The sequence below is a fragment of the Nanorana parkeri genome, unplaced genomic scaffold, assembly GCF_000935625.1.
Source record: "Nanorana parkeri isolate BGI_ZX_2015 unplaced genomic scaffold, ASM93562v1 scaffold1596, whole genome shotgun sequence".
Classification (NCBI taxonomy): domain Eukaryota; kingdom Metazoa; phylum Chordata; class Amphibia; order Anura; family Dicroglossidae; genus Nanorana; species Nanorana parkeri.
Window position 1 is genome coordinate 103,929 of NW_017307864.1, and position 20,966 is coordinate 124,894.

Genomic DNA, 20,966 nt, shown 5'->3' on the forward strand with positions numbered 1-20,966 from the left:
CAGTGTAAATTCTACAAGAGATGTTCTCTTCATGAATTTGTATGTTCTCCTGTGTTTGTGTGAAAATGCTAAATATTATTATGCAATTCATAATATATCAATGAAATATAACTAGGGCAATTACAGCAATTATTTTTGATTAGATATGTACATAAAGTACAGTTGTAAAGGGTAGGTGAATATTTAGTCATGTATTTAGCTTAGCATTACTAAGCAGTGTTAACTGACAAATACATCTGAGTAACAAGAATTTTTAAAGATTCCATAACTCCTAAAGTACATTCAATTTATAGTGAATAGGGGTACAGTTAGGTACTGCAAAGCATGTTTAATCAGTCTAGTACTTTTTGGCTAATTTATACATTTATATTAGTGTGGTTTACAACATATTTTGCACTGATTCAGGGAGATCCTCATGAGAGGCCGCTCATTAATACAGAGTCCTAATTTTAAAGGAGAACTATGAGGTGAGTGCTTTTCACTCACCTCATAGTTCTTGCCGACCTGTGACAATGAGAGTGTCACAGGTCGGCTCAGTAGATTGGGAGGTGAGCGAACACATACCGGCGTTCGCTCACCTCTCCATCCTGTCACAGCTCTCTGCCGTGACAGGGGAGGGGCTGGATTCCCCGCTCCGGTCCGCCAGCGCTGACAGGCAGAACGGACGTGGGAGGGGGCGGGTACAGCTGGCTCTGCCTCTAGATAGGCAGAGCCAGCTGTCAGTCACGCAGCTGGGCGGATCCCGGCATAATTTTCGGGATCCGATTCAGCTGCGGCGTCTCAGTATACCGCAAGCAGTTGCTCGCGGTATACTGTGGCGCCTCAGTATACCACGAGCTGCAGCTCGCGGTATACTGAGCTTAGGGTGACGGGAGGACGCTAGTTTGTGTCCTCCCCTTACCCTAAGGAGAACTATGGGGAAAAGCCTTAACCCCATAGTTCTCCTTTAAGTCCTTTATTCATGTAGGTGCCATATTATCAGTTTCTTTGTGTGTGTGTGTGTGTGTGTGTGTGTGTGTGTACATACATATATGAGGGTGCTGATGTTTGTGCAGGTGTGTGAATGTGCGAATACATGCCGGTTCAATATGGAATATCTGAAAATAAGACCTAGCTGAGCCTGTCTGTGTTAGAATGCTGTAGTTGTATGTGCAGTATATTATGTTTTGTTTATTTCTTTTTACTATAAAAAATTCCATAAAAACTACTTGTATATAATGCTATGTTCCATATTCTCCAAATGGGTGGCTCTGGGAGGGTCCTGATTTCTTGCACCTACTCTCTGACAATAAAACAGGCCAGTGTAAAGCTGCCCATAAACCTTACCAATATTGTCCGATTTGCGTAATGCGATCGCGTTTTCGTCCGATATTCGTAAGGTTGATGGGCAATGTACAACCGCAAATACTGTACAATCGATCGACTTTTGACTAACCAGCAGGTTAGAAAACTTTGTCGATCGTACAATTTTCGCAAGGTTGGTGGCGTTTCCGTAAGTCAAAATTCGTATGATTTACACTGCACATGCGCAGATGAAAATCCGTGCGGTCGATTACCGCAATTCGTCCAGGTGCTTTCTTTTCATTACCCTTGCGATAATCGGGGCAGGATGGGGCGGCCATCCGAAAATCGTACGACGGTTCGATCATAGGGCGAAAATTTTTGTACCATGATCAAGGTGTATGGGCAGCTTTAAGGTGTGTTCCTTCATTGCCGTTTTGGAGCCTGTTTCTTACATTTATGACAGGTGTACTGTCATAAATGTAATTAGTATGGGGAGCCAACATTTCTATGCTAGGCATGGTTTTTCGTTTAAGATCTGGTTTTATTGGCTTTAAGTAAACAAACATGAAAACAAGAAAGAAGACAAAACACACACGCAAACATCAGGTTCCTTCCAACGTACATGCAAATGCAGACTGGCATTTTTCAGTAACCGCTAGGGCACAGAGAAAACAATTGTCTTCTCTGTGCCCTATTCACACCACAACATGGGTGTGATGGGTAATGCAGTGCGAAAAATGGAGACAAGCTACATTTTTTTTTTGCACTGTACTGGAATTCATTATGCTGCACTGCTGTGAGCAAACCTGAATGAAGTGTACACTTTGTACACTCCCTAAAAATTTTTTTAAAAAGTAAACAGTTTTGAATCAATGTATCACACCACCCATCTGCCGGACCTCATTAAAGCTCACGAACCCATATGGTTCGGTTCAGCTGAGCCTTATTCACAGCCGCAGCGTGGAGAAAGGTTGGCCGAAGCCGACCTATCTCCACGCAAATGACAGCTGAGGCGGAGCCAGCCGTGATCTCATGGCTGGCTCCGCCCAGTTGTAATGACAGATCAGTGTCCCCATGTGACCTGGGGACACTGATCTGTCATTAAACAATAACTGGGAGTCGAACTCCTTCTGCATGTTTGGCTGACTGAAGGCAGTCGATATACGTCTGAAATCAGCCGTACAAGGCTGAAGTGAATAGCCGAACAGCGTTCGGCTCACTTCACTTTTCGGCTGGGTTATTCACTCGGCTGCCTTCGCCACTTTGTGAATAACCCACTTAGTATTTTAGCATGCAGGCTAGTGTGAGTAAGCCCTAAGGCCCCTTTCACACGGGCGGTCTGCCTGTCAGCGGACCCAATCGGATGCCCAATGTAAGTCTATGGGTAATTGTGTGTAAACAGACGGGCATCTGTTTACACTCGGTTACCCCTGACTCTGGCCAGGTCTGGAAAAACAAAGGGATCAGAGATCTGTTTTGCCATACCTGATCGTGCCATATCGGGGGTAATCTGATGTAAAAGGACATGTCAGTTTACATCCAATTCCCTATAGACCGACGTGGGGTTCAGTCACTTCAGCCCCTGTGGAAAGGGCCTTAAGTGTCCTATCTGTGGATTCTTCAACAACAGGAGGCAACATATTACAAGGTCTCCAGATCTTTTCAGTTTTAGATAAGGAGTTCCGAGCTTCATATATAAACATATAATATAGAAGGGCGGTATTAAAGTATTTCTTCTGAAGACTAATACTGGGTATAGTCTTCCAATGAATAACGTTCACCTTTCAGTTGTAGCTCCTTGAGATATTTACCATGTCAAACATCCAGAAAAACATCAGAAATACAAACTCTAAACGTATTTACAAAGCAAAAGGGCCTACCACAGAGGCTGTAATTTTGCAAGTGAACAAGCAGACATGGTTCTGCATTTTATATAAACAAGATGGAATATAATACTATCTATAAATACAGTGTATATGTTTGTTTATGTTTTATATGTGCAAAAATGAGGGCTGTAAATAATTTGTCTCTGGAGAAAATCACACTGAACAGATAAATGTTAAAGAACAACACCAGGCAAACTTGTTATTAACCCTTGCAGTGGGGCTACCCATCTAGGGACTAAAATAAAAATGTTATACTCGCCCATTCCTCGAAGCTGGCCGGCTGTGTCGGCTCTCCCTCCAGCCTCTCTCCTCCTCCGCTGCAGCGATTGATATGTCCCTCGGCATCTTCGTGTCCTATACACAGTGTATTGGAGGTGATGACTTGAGGATCCTCAGACCGCTGCAGAAGAGGGGGAGAGAGACTGGAAGGACCGGTCTAAGAGCAAGCCGGCTATAACCTTTTTAAAAAAAAAATCCCCCCTAGATGAAATTGAGCAATTAACTTGTGCAGTGTGTGGGTAGCCCCAATGTAAGGGTTAATAAAATTTTTGCCTGGAGTTCTGCTTTTAGCACCTTTCTTGCATGTCTTCAGTTAATGGCAGATCATCAACTGTCCATTTAACTCTCAGCCTTTTTTTAAGGTGAAGGGACCATCGAGTAGTAGTATCTAGGGACCAGTTTGTTTGACCCCGAAGTGATTAATGACCTATTGTATTAACAAAAAAAGGGTTGCTCAAAATAGTGTATTTGTTTGTTGTAAAAGTATTTCTAAATTTTAGGCAAGGCTAGCCAGCCCTCCATTTGTTGATGGTGTACAGAACCTCACTGGCCAGCTTCTTTTTTGTATTGGTGGCTTCCTAGGTCAGGTCAGGTCAGGTACAGCAATGCTATCAGAGTTTTTTAAGAGGCATCTTGAACATGGTAAAAGCGTTTTTTCCCTCTTGAACTGTCATTTTGCCGTAGTTGAGTGATGTACACAGCAGTAATAAAAGGAATCATGTAATTTACCAGTAATTCATTTGATTGTGTATCGTGTTCATGACTTTCTGATAACAGCACTCTTTTTCTCTCAGTTTGTACGATTCCTTGCAGAGCATGGACTTAATATCAAGCATGCGGTCACTATGTAATTCTTTATTGCTTTATATCATATTTAATGTCTTCACAATTCTTATCTATTTAATACAGAAAAAAATATTAGCCCCTAAAATGTTTTTTTCTCATCTTTATTTATATGTTTTCTTTGGAAGATTTTCAGATGTTATACTTGCAACTATTTTGGCTACAAAGTCAGATATGTGCGGTAAAAAGTTTGAACTGAAGATTGACAATGTGCGTTTTGTGGGTCATCCAACTTTGCTTCAGCATGCACTGTGCCAGGTAAAATTACTGATAATGATTGGATTGCTGGGGTGCTCTTGTACATTTGGGATAGACCATTTTTCAACATTTTAAATTTAGTCAAAGGGATGATGATGTGCTTCACATTTAAAATGTTAACCAATATAAATGTTTGTGGAGATTGAAGTGCACACGGAATTTGTTTTGTTTGGTACCAGTTACACAATATAACAATTGGCATTTTCAGTGGTATAAATTTGCACTTATTGTACCACCAGGGCTGGGCAACTCCGGCCCCTCCAGCTGCTTTGGAACTACAAGTCCCATGAGGCATTGCAAGACTCAGAAAGCCACAGGCCTGACTCCCAGAGGCAGATGCATGATAGGATTTGTAGTTTCTCCACAGCTGGAGGGTTGGAGTTGCCCACCACTGGTCCACACTGATATTTTGTACATAATATATGAACAATGATTGTGCCTTTATTTATTTATTGCAATAAATTATATTTTATTTAAGTTACATGGTCATATCATTTGTGATAATTTAAACAACTGCTAGTGACTTTCATTTATTTCACAAAGTTTTTTCATGTGGACTTCTTTACACATATTTGAAATGTAAATTGCCTCTATATTAAGAAGCTGCACCCATAACAGATGTAACCTTTTCCTGTTGGTTTCACCAAAATATATGGTATTGTCATTAACACAAAGACCAGCACATATTTTCTATCATTTTTTTTTTTTCTTCCCCAGTGCCTATTCTCTGGCATGTTACCTGGCCTTTAAACATAACTATAGAACATTGCTGTTGCATTTTAGAGTCAGAACCTAAGTATAAGTAGGGCTTCTGTGCCCTTAAGCTGGCCATACACTGGTAGTTTTTTTTGGTGCAGCTCGTATGGATGCTTGATTCCCCCATTCACGCTAAACAATGTGCATGAGGAAATCTCCCCTGCTGGTTGAATGGAATAATTCTAACATGGCCAAACACAGCTTGAACTTTGGCCGAGTCAGCAGGCCATAATTCGAGCAGTGTGTGGCCAACTCAAAAGTATTGGCCAGGCATTAGTAGTGTACATGCATTGCAATGTGTTTTTGGGTGCACTGTTTTTTTTTACCTGTGTTAGGCTGCATTTTTTTTTCCACAGTCGTATTTATTTTACCCAACATATGCTGCAGAGCATCAGAGCAAGCTGCTGTGCGATAAATGCGGCCTACCTATTTTTTCAGTGAACTGGCACAATAAAAACAAGGCTTTTTGCCCTGTTAATGCTTTGGCACTGCATTGCCAACACAGCCGAATGCATGTTGTGTGAACAGGCCCCAACATAAATTGAAGGTTAGGGACAGAAGATGCCTTTTTATAGTCTGTATAAAAATTCTAATAATTATCTGGTCTTTGTATAAAATATTTTTATTTGTACTACAGGTGTCAAAAACTGATCCTTCACCGAAGAGGGAAATGCCCACAATGATTCTCTTTAATGTGGTTTTTGCTTTAAGGGTAAGCTTGGATTTTTGTAATTTCTATATAATTGCTAGTATGCAGCCTGGGTACCTCCTTAAATAAATATGGCCTGTGTGTTCTAAATGAATTTTAACAATATGAAAACATTCTGGGATCAGTTGTCCAGATGGCAGATAAAGAGGGGCTTTAAATTGATGCTCATGAACTAGAGAAAAGCAACCATATTCTTCATAAAATCATCTTATTTTATTGATCGACATTAAAAGACTAACTATAACAAAAGATGCCTAAAAGTTTAAATATAAAAGCATGGAAGCACACTGTATGTACATTTTATATACCGTATATACTCGAGTATAAGCCGTCTCGAATATAAGCCGAGGGTGGGAAATGAGGAAGCTACTGGTAGATAGATACCAATAAAATTACATGAATATTTATTTAAAAGAAAAATAACCTAGCTCTGTAAGTGGAAAAGGGGGTACAGGGCTACATACAGATCATTTAATCCATTCATGTTAGTATAATTGTAAATGTATTGTCTGCACTGTATTAGCAGTATATACTCTATATAGAGTATATACTGCTAATACAGTGCAGACAATACATTTACAATGATCCTCTGCTAACATGAATGGGTTAAATGATCCGTAGTACATGATATGTAGCCCTGTACTATGGATCATTTAACCCATTCATGTTAGCAGAGGATCATTGTAAATGTATTGTCTGCACTGTATTAGCAGTATATACTCTATATAGAGTATATACTGCTAATACAGTGCAGACAATACATTTACAATGATCCTCTGCTAACATGAATGGGTTAAATGATCCGTAGTACATGATATGTAGCCCTGTACTATGGATCATTTAACCCATTCATGTTAGCAGAGGATCATTGTAAATGTATTGTCTGCACTGTATTAGCAGTATATACTCTATATAGAGTATATACTGCTAATACAGTGCAGACAATACATTTACAATGATCCTCTGCTAACATGAATGGGTTAAATGATCCGTAGTACATGATATGTAGCCCTGTACCCCCTTTTCCACTTACAGAGCTAGGTTATTTTTCTTTTAAATAAATATTCATGTAATTTTATTGGTATCTATCTACCAGTAGCTTCCTCATTTCCCACCCTCGGCTTATATTCGGGTCAATACTTTTTCCCAGTTTTTTTTGCTAAAATTAGGTACCTCGGCTTATATTCGGGTCAATACTTTTTCCCAGTTTTTTTTGCTAAAATTAGGTACCTCGGCTTATATTCGAGACGGCTTATACTCGAGTATATACGGTATACATAACCCGCCCTGGACCTTGAACTACATAAATACTCATCTATGATGTTATCCAACAAGTAGTTTTCTTCAAAAATATAGATATTCCTAAAATGTTGAAGATATAGTTCAGTAAGGGTCCTACTTCTCAATGTGTATCATGATCATGCTTCCTCTGAAGAAGGAGGGCTTTTTATTAGTATAAGTGTGCTTCAAAAAGTAAGTGGGTAACAGTCTGCAGACCGTTTGGACCTATGCTTGGGACACCTCATCAATAAAAACAAGATTTTCTGTGTCCGCTCATCCATCAGCCCCCAAGGCATACCTTTTATATATAGCCCCTGGCGGTCCCCCCAGAGAGGGTCGAGAGCGCCCACTGTGGTTTTGGGTTTGCATCTGCAGGTCTACGTACTTGCTTTTTGAAGCACACTTATACTAATAAAAAACCCTTCTCCTGAGGAAGCATGATCGTGAAACATGTTGAGAAGTAGGACCCTTGTTGAACTATATCCTCAACATTACACATGTTACTTTTTTATAGATGTTAAATTGTGAACAGAAATAGCCTTCTGTGAGAGTAGTGATACTTTCCATTGTGTTCAATGGATAGGTAAGCTTTAAAAGCCGTTATGAGCAAAATCAAATATTACATACATGATGAAGTCTGTCATTAGCATTAATATGACTGATTTTTTTTTTCTTGACCCCATGTAACAGTTTTATTACCTGTTGATCTTGTTAGTATATCCATTTTTTTTCTATTGCTTTTAACAGGCCAAGCTGTCCAGCAAAAGTACTAGTCACCCTAAGGCTCCATTCACACCTATAGATTAGGTGCGATTTAGGGATTCCTGCATCATGAACTTGCAATTTCCTGCAGCAGGAACCCTGAATCTACCGTTTACAAGTAGCAGCTGTCACCCATTCAAGTTAATGATCGGGTGAGAGTCGCTGCATTTGAAAGTGGCAGAGGGCTGGCACACGACATGTATCATATGTGATACGCTGGCACACCGCATGTAATCATATCACATATGATTACATGCCGTGTGCCATCACTCTGCCACTTTCAAATGCAGCGATTGTCACACCGATCATTAACTTGAAAAGGGCAGATGAGGGAATTGCGATGCAGGAAATTGCAAGTTCATGCCGCAGGCATCCCTAATCACACCTAAAATATAGGTATGAATGAGGGCTAATACAGAAAGTTAAACATAGGATTCCAAAAAACAAAAACTGCGCTGTTAATATTGCTGGTGACAGACTGCAACATATATTTCGTTTTTGATTTTGCCCATAGTTACACCTTAAATGTAACACATTTCAGATACACAAAGATACACTGTATATAATTGATACAAATAATAGGAAATTAAAAATAAAAGGAATACACATATTTTACATTTCTAATTGTGTCATTGTTGGACAGTAATATATAATTGTAGTTGACTCATACAAATATGCTGTCATTGAAATTATTTGGAAAAGGCAAACAGCCTGGGTGTATTTGACTGACACTTGCTGATAATATATTTTTTAATCTATGCTGTCACTCTGGGCTGGTCTCTCAGAGCACTGTTAAGTCAGCAATATAAGAACTGAATTGTGCATTATGGTGATCAGACGGGTCTGGGACTGTACATATCTTATCAGCATACTGCTTCATTGCATCCCTGTTTATCAGGAGACCCACCTACTCAACCATGACACATCAGAACACACAACTTCAAGGAATGCAACGTCATCTCTGCTTAATATCAGCGCATAGATAGCACCCTCATGTAACTTTCATTTTATCTTCCTGTATTCATTTCATTAAGAAATGCAAATTCATCTCTTCTTTAATTTCAGTGCATACAGTTCTCATGTGTTTATTAATTTTGGTATTTTCCAACATTTTACACTAAATAGTTTTTTAGTCATTTATAAACATTTCACAGTTAATTATCCTTATTTTTTTTTCTTCAAAATAACTTGTGCCTACCAGATGAACTTTATATATTGAGACAAGTATGAATTGCACCTGCTATGTACCTTGTTTAAAGAAAAGAATTGTTATTGTGAATGAGAGTATACACATTATACAGGATTCTAGCTGTGTATTAATTATGCTCCTACTCACCCATATAAATGAACCCCTGTTAATAATTTGCAGTTTAACTCAGAATTTAAAAAAACCTCACTCCTACTTGCTAGGAATCTGTAATTTTTGATTGCTTGGACTTAACCTAAAAAATGCATCTTAAAGGTGGCCATACACCTTACAACCATCACATGACTTTCGTTGTAAGGTCATTAAAATTTCGTACGATCTGCCCATCTTGGCAGGCAGATCGTACTTGCGATCATCTCAAGCCCTCCCCGCTGAGTGGAGGGCTTGCCGATGATTCCAATGCTGAGCGGGCAGTGTGCGCTTGCGGCTTTCGTCTTCCGAGCACGCGGCCAACCCGCTGAAAATCGTACGATTTTCAGCAGGTTTTCCAGCGTGCTAGGAAGACGAAAGTCTTGCGACCGTACAGTAGATGCAGTCGCACGCTGCCCATACACCTGCCGATTATCGTACGATCGCGGGATCACCCTCAATGATCGTACGATAATTGGCAGGTGTATGGGCACCTTCAGAGAGAGTCATCCTCCTTGCTCCAAGACTTTAATTTACTGTATGAAACCACAAGAGCCTTAAAGCCAGTGGATCACTATGACAATTGGGCAACTAGCATTTTAGAAAGGGGTCCACATTGCAGCTGTTGAATGAGCATAGCAATTAGGCAACTAGTATAGACAGAGATCAGCAGTAAATATGAACTTCAAATAGGAGGTCAACACTTTAGCCCTTGCCTCAGCATCAGTTATTGAAGTTGGCCCATCAGTGTTACAGTTCCGTCATAAGGCACTGGAAGGACAGGCCAAAAGCCCCTCTTTATAGCTGAAACTGGTGCTTGTTTAATAAAGCTCCCTGAATATTGAGGCTCCTGGGGTAATACAAGAATAAAAATGTAATATTTTGCAGCATACCAGACCTTAGATTTGACTGCATTAGTTTTAATTTTTCTAAGACAAAGAACATATTTAGCAAATACAGAAGAATACCTGTTGATTTTGCTAGAATTGCAGTGTCCTTGTCACTTCCTGTGAGCTGGACAGAAAGCGAAACACTCCTATCATATCAGTCCTATACATTTTTTGTTTTTAAATTAAGATACACTTTAACCACCTGGATCTGAGCGGGCGTATTTAAACGTCCTGTCAGCCACGCCCACTCGCGCACGGGGAAACTGCCAAAATGTAAAAACTAGCAGTGATGCCTGTTTACATACAAGCGATCTGCCGGCTATAGAGCCAGGCGGATCGCTTGTATAACGTGCCGTTCTGTGCAGTGGCTTGCAAAAGTATTCTCCCTTTTTTGTTGCATTACCACCTGGAATTAAAATGGATTTTTATTTGGATTACATGTAATGGACATAGTCCAAATGGTGAAGTGAAATTGAGAAAATAACTTGTTTTTAAAAATTCTAAAAAATAAAAAGCGGAAAAGTGGTGCATGCATATATATATTCACCCCTTTTACTATGAAGTCCCTACATAAGATCTGAGGCAACCAATTACCTTCAGAAGTCACATAATTAGTTAAATAAAGACCACCTGTGTGCAATCTCAGTGTCAAAATAAACTCTGTATATATACACCTGTTCTGCAAGGCCCCAGAGTCTGCAACACCACTAAGCAAGGGGCACCACCGAGCAAGTGGCACCATGAAGACCAAAGAGCTCTCTAAACGGGTCAGGGACAAAGCTGTGGAGAAGTACAGATCAGGGTTAGGTTCTAAAATAATATCCAAAACTTTGATCGGAAGCTTTGAACATCCCACCGAGCACCATTAAATCCATGATTAAAAAATTAAAAGAATATGGCACCACCACAAACCTGCCAAGAGAGGGTCGCCCACCAAAACTCATGGACCAGGCAAGGAGGGCATTAATCAGGGAGGCAACAGAAAATCCAAAGATGACCCGAGGGAGCTGCAAAACTCCACTGCCGACATTGGAGTATCTGTCCATAGGAACACTTTAAGCTGTACACTCCACAGAGCCGGTGTTCTATCGAAAATTCCAACTCGTCGAGATCTCCAACGACCTGACTTCTGGTTTAGTTAGAAGTAAGAAATTTGCCCCAGAAGGCTCTACTGCACCTGCGCCACCCGCGGCATTTCCCTATACACATACTACACAGCAATAAAGTATTAAAATAAACTAGGGTCAGACTAATCCAGCACGTTATTCATCCGAGTTGCCCCAGTCAATATGGCCGCTGCTTGCGGCCATATTGACTGGGGCAACTCAGATGAATAACGTGCTTCCAGCATATAAACTAACAAAACACTGAAAATAGAAGTTGAAATGCACGCACTTAAATTTGTGTCAAATTATGCTTCATGCATGAGGAGATGCCGATAACCAGATCTGCATTATGTTTAGTGACATTTGTGAATTCCGCCATTTTTATATTAATATTTTACAGAAAAAAGTGATATGAATGTGATAAGTTGGACACTGAGTTTTACATGTAATATTTATGACACAACAATACCCAAATCAGTAGTGGAATATACAGTATGTTCACTAGTTTATGTAAGGCTCCGTTCACACAAAGCGGTTTGAATTCAGAGCGGTTTTCCAATGCGTTCGCCTCTGCGGCGCGAAAACACGCACATTTCAACATATGCGCGGTCGAGGCACGTTTGCGGCTACTACTATAGCTGGAAGTCGCCCAGAATATTGTTCTTGTATTTTTTGTGTGCCTTTTCGTGCTGCGTGGACGACTCGCAGGTATGAAAACACGCTACATTAGAATGTATTAGTTTTTGTGTTTTGCATGTTTTCTACACGTGGAAAAACGCTAATGTGTTAACGGAGCCTAATAAGGCACAGTGTAATGCACAAACCCTGGAATTTATAAAGTGGCTTACATACTCATTAGAAATCTGTCTCTCATCTGTGCAACAAATGGCGCAACTTGCGAAACATATATGTAACTAACATTCAACATCTTGTCCCATGCTATCAACCAAAATGAGTGTATTAGGGCGCGGACCAACAATGGGTCGCGTTAAGCACAAATCCAAAGCAGAAATAGCCAGCACCCCTTAAACATTTTTATGCCTTTCACACGGCACTAGGACCCCTACAAATGAACCCCTATGTGTTAAAAACAGAGGTGTAAGTAGCATATATTTACAGCAAATCTATATGGAAGCCTCGTCATGGCCCCTCTGCATAGCGTGGTCCATAATCTAACAAAGCTCCCAACCTGCGATATACACAGCAATACATATATTAAGGGCAGGTATGCCTGGAGGTCACTAATTCCTCAAAGAAGAAATCTGTGAAAATCACAAACTTGCCCTTGCAGTGGGGCTACCCCCTGTACTGCAAATGTTAAGTGCTTCTATTGTCTAGGGGACCCAGAAAAAGCAGATTCACTTACCTGATGCTCAGTCTCACCGCTCCCTCCAGGCTGCTAGACTGGTCCCTGCAGCTTCTCCTCTGGACTCTTGCAGTCCAAAGGTGCCCATACACCTTACAATTTTATCTGCAGATTTTCTGTGGTTAGATGGAAAAAGTGCAACAGATTGGCCCAGGTGGAGATTACTCCATCCACACAGTTAAGTGTAGATGGAGGAATCTGTTGCACCTTTTCCATCTGACCATAGGAAATCTGCAGATAATTGTAAGGTGTGTGGGCAGCTTAAGAGCCGTTGAAGTCATCACGTCGTATGCAGGCCCATTGGTCTGCATTAGATGTGAGGACACCGAGGGACATTCATGGAGGAGGAGAGGTGAGTGGCAACTGCCACAGGGACAAGGGTCAGGTGAGTAAATCTGGGTTTTTTTTCATGTTCACTAGATAAAATGAGCACTTAAACCTTACGGAGGGTAGCCCCACTGCAAGGGTAAGCTTTTGATTTTTTTCCCCCAGAGTTGTTCTTTAAAGGTTCAGATACAGATTCATGTAGCAGTTGGTAATATGAATTTACTAAGTTTTGGGAAATGAACAATTTATTCCAACACCCCAAGAGATCTGTTTTACCTCCGCTTTTCTCATCACTAATATGGCGATACTTCTTATTGAATTTGCGACAGCTATAATGTAAGAATGGGAAAGTGTCACACATTAGAACTACTGTACCTGAATTACTGGCAAGTGTTGGAAAGGGCAAGGAGACTGTTGTGTGGCTTTCATAACTTTGGTGCTGGAGTTTCTAACATGGCCATAACGTCAGACAACTGGCACAAATACTTTTATTTCTGTAAAAGCAAAAATCTTCAGGTTTGATGTTGTGACTCGGCAGACTGAAACCTGATTGATCACCACGGAGTACTGCAGTTACCACATTACCCTTACTCCTTTTTTGTATTCTGGGAATTAACAGCAGTGAATGTGTGCAGAGCCATAACTTTATTTTAGTTTTGAATACATTAGCGAAAGAATAAAGACCTTGTGAAGTTTTTGTTGTCCGTGTACCCATTGCGTAGATTTCCCCTCTCTTCCCTGCTGACTATTTTGTAAAATTCCCGCAGGTTGACAGTTCTGGGTTAATTCCGTCAATGGGGACACACCTGCATCGATGACAACTGTCTATGATCTTTTTACTGATTTTTCCTTTTAACTTCTTATTGTGTCTCAAGGACAGGAGGCTCTCCTAATGGGAGCCAGAGAGAAATACATAAACTGACAGCTGTTTTTAAGCCTTTCCTACTTATTTAAAATGAAAAAATAAAGTTTTGGATAAACATACATGTGTTTTTCTATTTAACTGTTGTATTAAGATCAAATGTGTGTATGCTATCCATGATGGAGTACATTTTGTGTTTTTTTTTTTTTTTTTTTTACTACCTTAGCTGTTTTTTTTTTCCTCCTACCATTGGAGAACTCGTTTAATAGTATATCTTCTCTACTTCAGACCAAACATTGTGTACACAGGGATCTCAACCTCTAAGCTCTTTTAAACTAAGAGCACCACCAACTGGTAAATGTAGGGATTGCTGCTCTTCCATTATAATGACAGAGTTCTACCATTGCTAATCATAGGGATATAGTCTGCTAAAACTCACAGGATTAGGATTAGGGCCCAGTTTAGGGAATTTATCTAGGTTATGTGGGGGAAATCCCCTTTCCACCTAAAAGGAAGGTCACATGCATCTGCACGGTACACTGCAAGTTTTGAGGATCATTATTATAACTATTTCATACCCTTGTGCCAACGGCTACATGTGTACTGAAAACTATTTTGTCTTTTGATTTAGCTCTATTGCCACATGATGGGTCGCTTTTGGTGTAATGGGATATTAAGTATGTAAACTGCATTGGAGTTAACCACAGCATCCAGTTAGAAGTTAGCCTTCAGACTCCGTTTAAAAAGCTGTGTGACTGTAATTTCCAAATCCTATTGGACTCTACTAAAAATTGCTGTAATTTTTTTGAAATTAAGGATCCTTATTCTGGTGTGTCTTTGTGAATTAAACCCGTTGTCTGATTTTCTATAAGCAGCTTAAAAGCTATTACTAATTAGTTGCTGTCAGTGTATTATGTGTAATATGTGTATTCATATTCTCCTGGCAGGTTGCAAGTGCCGGGAAGGTATTTATGTTTTGTTTGATTCTGCTGTGTGCTTCTATCTCACATCCTGCAGAGAGGATCAGGAACCAGTTAATGTGGTTCCTGTTTATGCGATCACTTTGATTAGGAAGGTCTCTTGCAACTATCAAAATGGCCAGGAGGCTATACAGACAGTATTTGGCTGTTTGGATAGCTTCAAGGGTCCTTCCTTGTGGTTAGTGGTCAATACTCTAGTATCGTGCAATGTGCTCATGTTCCTATTAGGGTAGTGCACTAGTATTGCAAACAGTCTCTCCCCATTATGGCAGTAGTACTTTTCTTCCTCTGTTTCTGTTGATTGCTGTAGTACCTGGATACTGAAAATTGAGAATGTCAACAGAACCAAATGTTTGTATGACACTATTTGAATGACTAATATTATTTCAGAGTGTTTCTCCTCTATTTCTTGATTTAAGGGACCCAAGTAGATTTTAATAGACATAATACTGTTATGGTGGATACACAGCCATTTTGTTTTTATTTATTTTTTAACCTCCTCACACAGTTCCCCACCGATAGTGCAGACTACAGTTGTATTATTCTAAGAGCTCTGACAGGAGGTATAAACAGGAGTAACGCTGGCAAACAAATGGCTGTCTAAAGATGGTGCTGAGCTTCAGAACCAGATAAATTCATTGATTCTAGTTCTTATGTCAGTGATTCGGTGCTATGGGTTGCTTGGCCTTGCACATCATTTTTGCTTTTTGTTTTATTTTATTAAATAATGTACTTTTTAGTTTTTTGTAAAATAAACTCTTCGGTATGTAATGTTTTGTGCTTTTGTGTATGTTCTTCAGGCAAATGCAGACCCTTCTGTTATAAACTGCTTGCACAACCTGTCTAGAAGAATTGCCATCATATTGCAACATGAAGAGCGAAGATGCCAGTACTTAACCAGGGAGGCCAAATTAATTCTGGCGATACAGGATGAGGTGTCTGCTATGTCAGAAAGTGAGTTGATGGCGTGTTTTTACTTGAGTCTTTTAGAGGGTTTTTTCCCACCAAAGGTGAACCCATTTATTTGAACCTCTAAAATGAACACAAAATTATGCAATCTATTATGCAGTAACATTGCTAACTGACAGGAGATGTTAAAAAAAAGTATTTACTTACCATAATGGTTTTTATTTTTTTAAAGCAAACCTGTCAATAATTTCAGACTTTTAAATGTAGGCCTAAAAATGGTTTACAATGTTCGTTGTTGCATATGGTCACACCCATAGGGATCTGAGCATAGACTTTTTCAGTTGTATATCATATAACACAATAATACAATGACACCGCATTAAAACTCCTCCAAGATCAAGGCTTTCCTAAAGACCCCCTTCTATAACCCTTCAGTTGCAAGTTAATGTTGAGCAGCAAAGAAGGTTCTCTTTTACTTCATTTTCAACAATAATAAGAAATGCAATGTGCGATGTTAACAAATTACAGAGCCTCATAATCAGGGCTCTGATATGTTTCTTAACCTTACTTCGCCCTTGGTGTGTGAAGTAAGCAGGGGTGAGACTAAATCGAGCATGCTGATCAGAAAAGTCAGAGCTCCTAATCCTCATACTTGTGTTAGGTATTTCTGAAAGGGGGGATTAACTTTGGCTGTTTCCTCTAATCGAACAGCCGGAAAAAAAATTAATATAAAGGAAGCCTGTCTGACAGAACATTAAAATAAGTTAATTAGGCCAGTTGTGACTGGTTCTCTTTAGGTGTTCATCTTTATCTAGTGGGATCATCATCTCACAAAGTTAAAGGAAACGTGAGTCTCACACTTAGAAGGTACTGAAGTAAATTTGATGTCATGCAGTGCAAGTATGCAGGTCAGCAGTTACATAGTTAGTCAGGTTGAAAAAAAAGACACATCGAGTTCAACCTATAGATAAGAAAAAAAAAAGAAAAGCAGAAACAGAACACTATGCCCACAATTACCCACTGTTGATCCAGAGGCAGGGAAAACCCCCCCCCTATAAAGCATGGTTCAATTTGCTCCAACAGGGGGAAAAATTCCTTCCTGATCCCATAAGACAATCGGATATTCCCTGGAGCAACAATCTCTGATGCTTAATATACCTAATGAGAACTCAATATCCAGTAATATTCTGTGCATTTAGGAATACATCCAGATTTTATTTTGAAACCGTTACCTGAATTAGCTAGAACTAGCTCCTGAGGGAGTCTATTCCACAGCACTAACTGTGAAGAATCCATTCCGTATGCAAAGGTTAAACCTCTTTTCCTCCAGACGCAAAGAGTGCCCTCTTGTCCTTTTGCAGTGACCTTAAAGTGAATATTTGGCCCCAAGCTCACTATATGGATCATGTATGTACAGGCAGTCCCCGGGTTATGGACATCCGACTTACAGACAATCCGTACTTACGAACGGGGTCCACAGTTCTCCTAAATCTACCGGCAGCTGCCGGTAGATTTAGGAGAACTGTGGCTGCAGCGGCCTGTGTCCTTTCAAATCCCCGCTGCTCTACGCGCCTGTGTTGGCGGAGGCAGTGGGGACACAGGCCGCTGCATACCGCCGATGCCCCACATACCTCCGCTGATGTGCCGGCTTCCTCTTCAGCCGTTCCGTCGGCTTCCCCGGTCCGGAAGATTCTCCAGTCTCCTGGTCCGGCCGCGGCTCCTCTGCCTCCAATAGCAGGCTGGGTATGGCTCCCAGCATTAAAATACAAAAAAAAAGTTTAAAATAAATAAATTGAAAATGTTTTTAGTCCCCAAGTGCATAACTTAACATTTATCAACATTAATCCTCATTTGCCAAATAGATGCCCAATCACACAGTGCATTCAGAGCTGATTGTAGGTTGGAGACAACCTGTAAGTACTGTATTCCACTACATAACTTGGTGTCATCTGCAAACACAGAAATAGTACTTTTAATCCCCAACTCCATATCATTTATAAATATCGTATTTTGCAGTCTATAAGACGCTCCGGACAATAGGACCCAGGGCTTCTGTGACAGAAATTCTGTCACAGAAGCTGCAGTTAGTGACCGCTGTGACAGGTGGCGTTGTCTCAGTAATTACACGACGTTCTTAGTCTACTCAAGGGGCTCTATGGTGAGCTCCTATAGGGGACCGTGACAGGTCAAATTCAATAGTGGATCTCACCCCCTGCCCATGTTTATACTGTTCTCCAGATTGAATATTATAGTTGCGGAGGTGGGCTTTAGCAATCCCCAGCTTCCAGGCTGAAAATGATTGATCAAGATAAAACAGGTAGACGATTCTATGCGTACACTGCTAAAGATGAATAGAATATTAGTCCAATTCAAAAGTTGTTTACCTGATTGCAAAACTATGCTGCACTTGAATGTGCACTACAACTATTGCCCTTTTGTTCTTTGTACCTCCTGCACTGTTTAAAGGATGTTAGGAGAATTACAGTACAGAATATGTGCTCAACAGCTGTAAGCCTACACAGGTTATGCCATCCAGGGTCCACAGAGACCCTGCAGTAGATGTTGCACTGTAATCCTCCAATAACCATCTTGGGAGTGAGCGGCTTGTATCATCATGTCCAATACAGTGTATTGGACGTGAGGACACCGAGAGACATTCCATTGCCAGAGCGGAGAGTGAGAGAAGCTACAGGGACCAGTCTAGTAGCCGAGGTTCAGGTGAGTATATCTGTTATTTTAAACCCTAGATGAATTTGAGTACTTAACCCTTGCAGTGTGGGGGTTACCCCATTGCAAGGGTTACGTTTTCTTGTCCCCGGAGTTCTTTAGAATCATCAAATTCTTACAAGACAATCAGTACCCTGGCCTGCAAAGTTGGAAATGGGCTTTAAAATGTATCCATTGCATCACAATGACTACACTGCCATCTAGTGTTATGTTTGTACATTACTCTGAAATTCCTTGAGCTTCAAGTAAAGTATCCAGTGATGAGGTACCTAATCTATGAATTCTCCATAGTCTCCAAAGTGCAAGAGGAACACATTATATTAGAATTGCTTTTATTCTGGAAAAATTATTTTGTGATATACAGAAAAGAGCTTGGAGAGGTTGTGTTTCTAGAAACCAATAAAAATATTCTCTATATTTTTAGTGCAACCAGACATAAAGCAGAAGTACAGGCATTTAAAAAAAGCCCCCCCTGGAGCTTTTAGTAATAATGTGTTAGTTTGCATATTAGCACATTATGGCAGACTTGCCTACTGGACTTTTTTCGGGTTTTCGAGTGTTTGGCGCTTGATTGGTCATGCCTGGATGACATAACACCCGTGCATGCCTGGTCTGTGCTCTGAGCTGTGCATGGGTGCCTCAACGTACAGAGAATAAAAATACAGGTAGAAGCTTTGATGGCAGAAAAGACTTGAATGGTCTCTTCTGCCATAGACATCCTGCCAATCAGCAGGGTTTTTTGTGAAAATGTAATTCTACTTTAATATTATAATTTAAAAGTTAAGGTAACGCCAATTGACTCTTGCCCCCGCTGGACACTTTTCCTTTTTTACTGTTAGGCCTCATTCACACCAAAACTGCATTGAATATGCATGCATTTTAGCCATTGCGATGCGTTTTACCGCGTTTTTGATGCGTTCCGATGCAGTTTTTTCCCCCTCAAAATGCAAATCAGACCATATGTCGCTTCCTTCTTCCTGTCACAGCACTTTCCTCCATTTTCTAGCTCAGGCATTCTTCCCTTGTTTGATGGCCTGGTGTTAGTGTTGGCTATAGCCATTCTTCTACCAACGTAGGAGGTTATTATGATATAATAATAACGTAGTTTTTGGGTGCACCATTTGCTGACGGTCAGAGATATTTGATTATTAGATTAGCATCCATGTCTGCCATGTTTCCAGAGCTGTTCCATTCCTAATCTCTTCTACCAACTCACAGGAAGTCCCCAGAAGATGACATTGCTAAATCTGTGGGTTTTTATTTTTTAGTTGCGTACCGTTGCATTTGCATGCGTTTTTGATGCATTCAGTCGCGTTTTGATGCAGCTAAAATAGTGCAAGCAGTACTTTTTCTGGCTGCATCGGAACGGACTAGTCTGGTGTGAACAGAACAACAGAATCCCATTGGAAATCATTGTACTGCGTTTTTGATGCAGCTCAAAAACGCAACGGATTGCATCTGGTGTGAATGGGCCCTTAAGGTAATGCTAGTTTACTTGTAGTTATTCTTGTCCCCTCTGGGCAATTTTTTAAGAATTATTATTAACTGCATATTTATAGGTGCTGCAAAATATTAAAATGCTGCAGTTAGAATGAAAAAGGAAAATCAATGTAGGTAAATTCCAATATGTATAACTCTTCATATAACTCTTCATCCTTTTGGAATGATGCATCCACTCTCTTATTTTAAGTGGAACCTGTGCACAGATCATGCACACTAAAGTATTTCAATCCTTGACATATGCATCTGTAAGCATTGCTAAGAAATTTCATTTTTAGGGATGCACCAAAATGAAATTTTTAGACCGAAACAAAAATGAAAAAATTGTCAGACCGAAACCGAATGACTGTTTTTCCCAACCTTTTTACATTTTTTTTAAATTATTTATTTTAATTGTTTTACTTTACTCTTAAGGGCTTTGGGGAAATATCAGGGGTCTAAACAGACCCCTGATATTTCCCTTTTTAAAATAGAAAAAGAGATTGAGGACACACAGTTCTAAATCTCTCTTTTTCTGCAGCCCCTGTTATGAATGAACATTCATGACTAGGGGCACGGTAAGCTTACTATGTCCTAAGTCATTTCAGCTGTCTCCTCCCTGCAACGTCCAGCTCGGCCTCCTGACAGCTTCTCTCCTCCCTACTGGGCATCGGTCTGTGTCCCCTCTGATCCCTGCTGCCTCTGCCAACACAAGCGGGGGAGAGCAGCGGGGATCGGTGGTAACACAGACCAGCGCCCAGCAGGGAGGAGAGTAACTAGGGAGGCACGTTTTGGTACTATCTGCATTTTGCCCATAGTACCATTTTTAGCCAAAATTTGTTAAAGTTCACAGCACAGTTATTGAGCGTTTTCCCCATTCCTTTCTGTTTGCAGCAGAAACTCTAAACAGCCCTCTAATGTGAACA

The 20,966-nt window shown here is 40.3% G+C and overlaps 1 protein-coding gene across 3 annotated transcripts in view; it reads left to right on the forward strand.

The window, feature by feature from the left end:
- NPRL3 (NPR3 like, GATOR1 complex subunit) overlaps positions 1-20,966 on the forward strand; it is a 66,900-nt gene that overhangs the window by 15,431 nt on the left and 30,503 nt on the right. For all 3 annotated transcript variants that reach the window (XM_018570780.1, XM_018570781.1, XM_018570782.1), the window contains 3 exons: positions 4,421-4,550; positions 5,944-6,018; positions 15,726-15,879. In XM_018570780.1, coding sequence (XP_018426282.1) covers positions 4,421-4,550; positions 5,944-6,018; positions 15,726-15,879 — 359 coding nt within the window. The remainder of the gene's footprint in view (positions 1-4,420; positions 4,551-5,943; positions 6,019-15,725; positions 15,880-20,966) is intronic.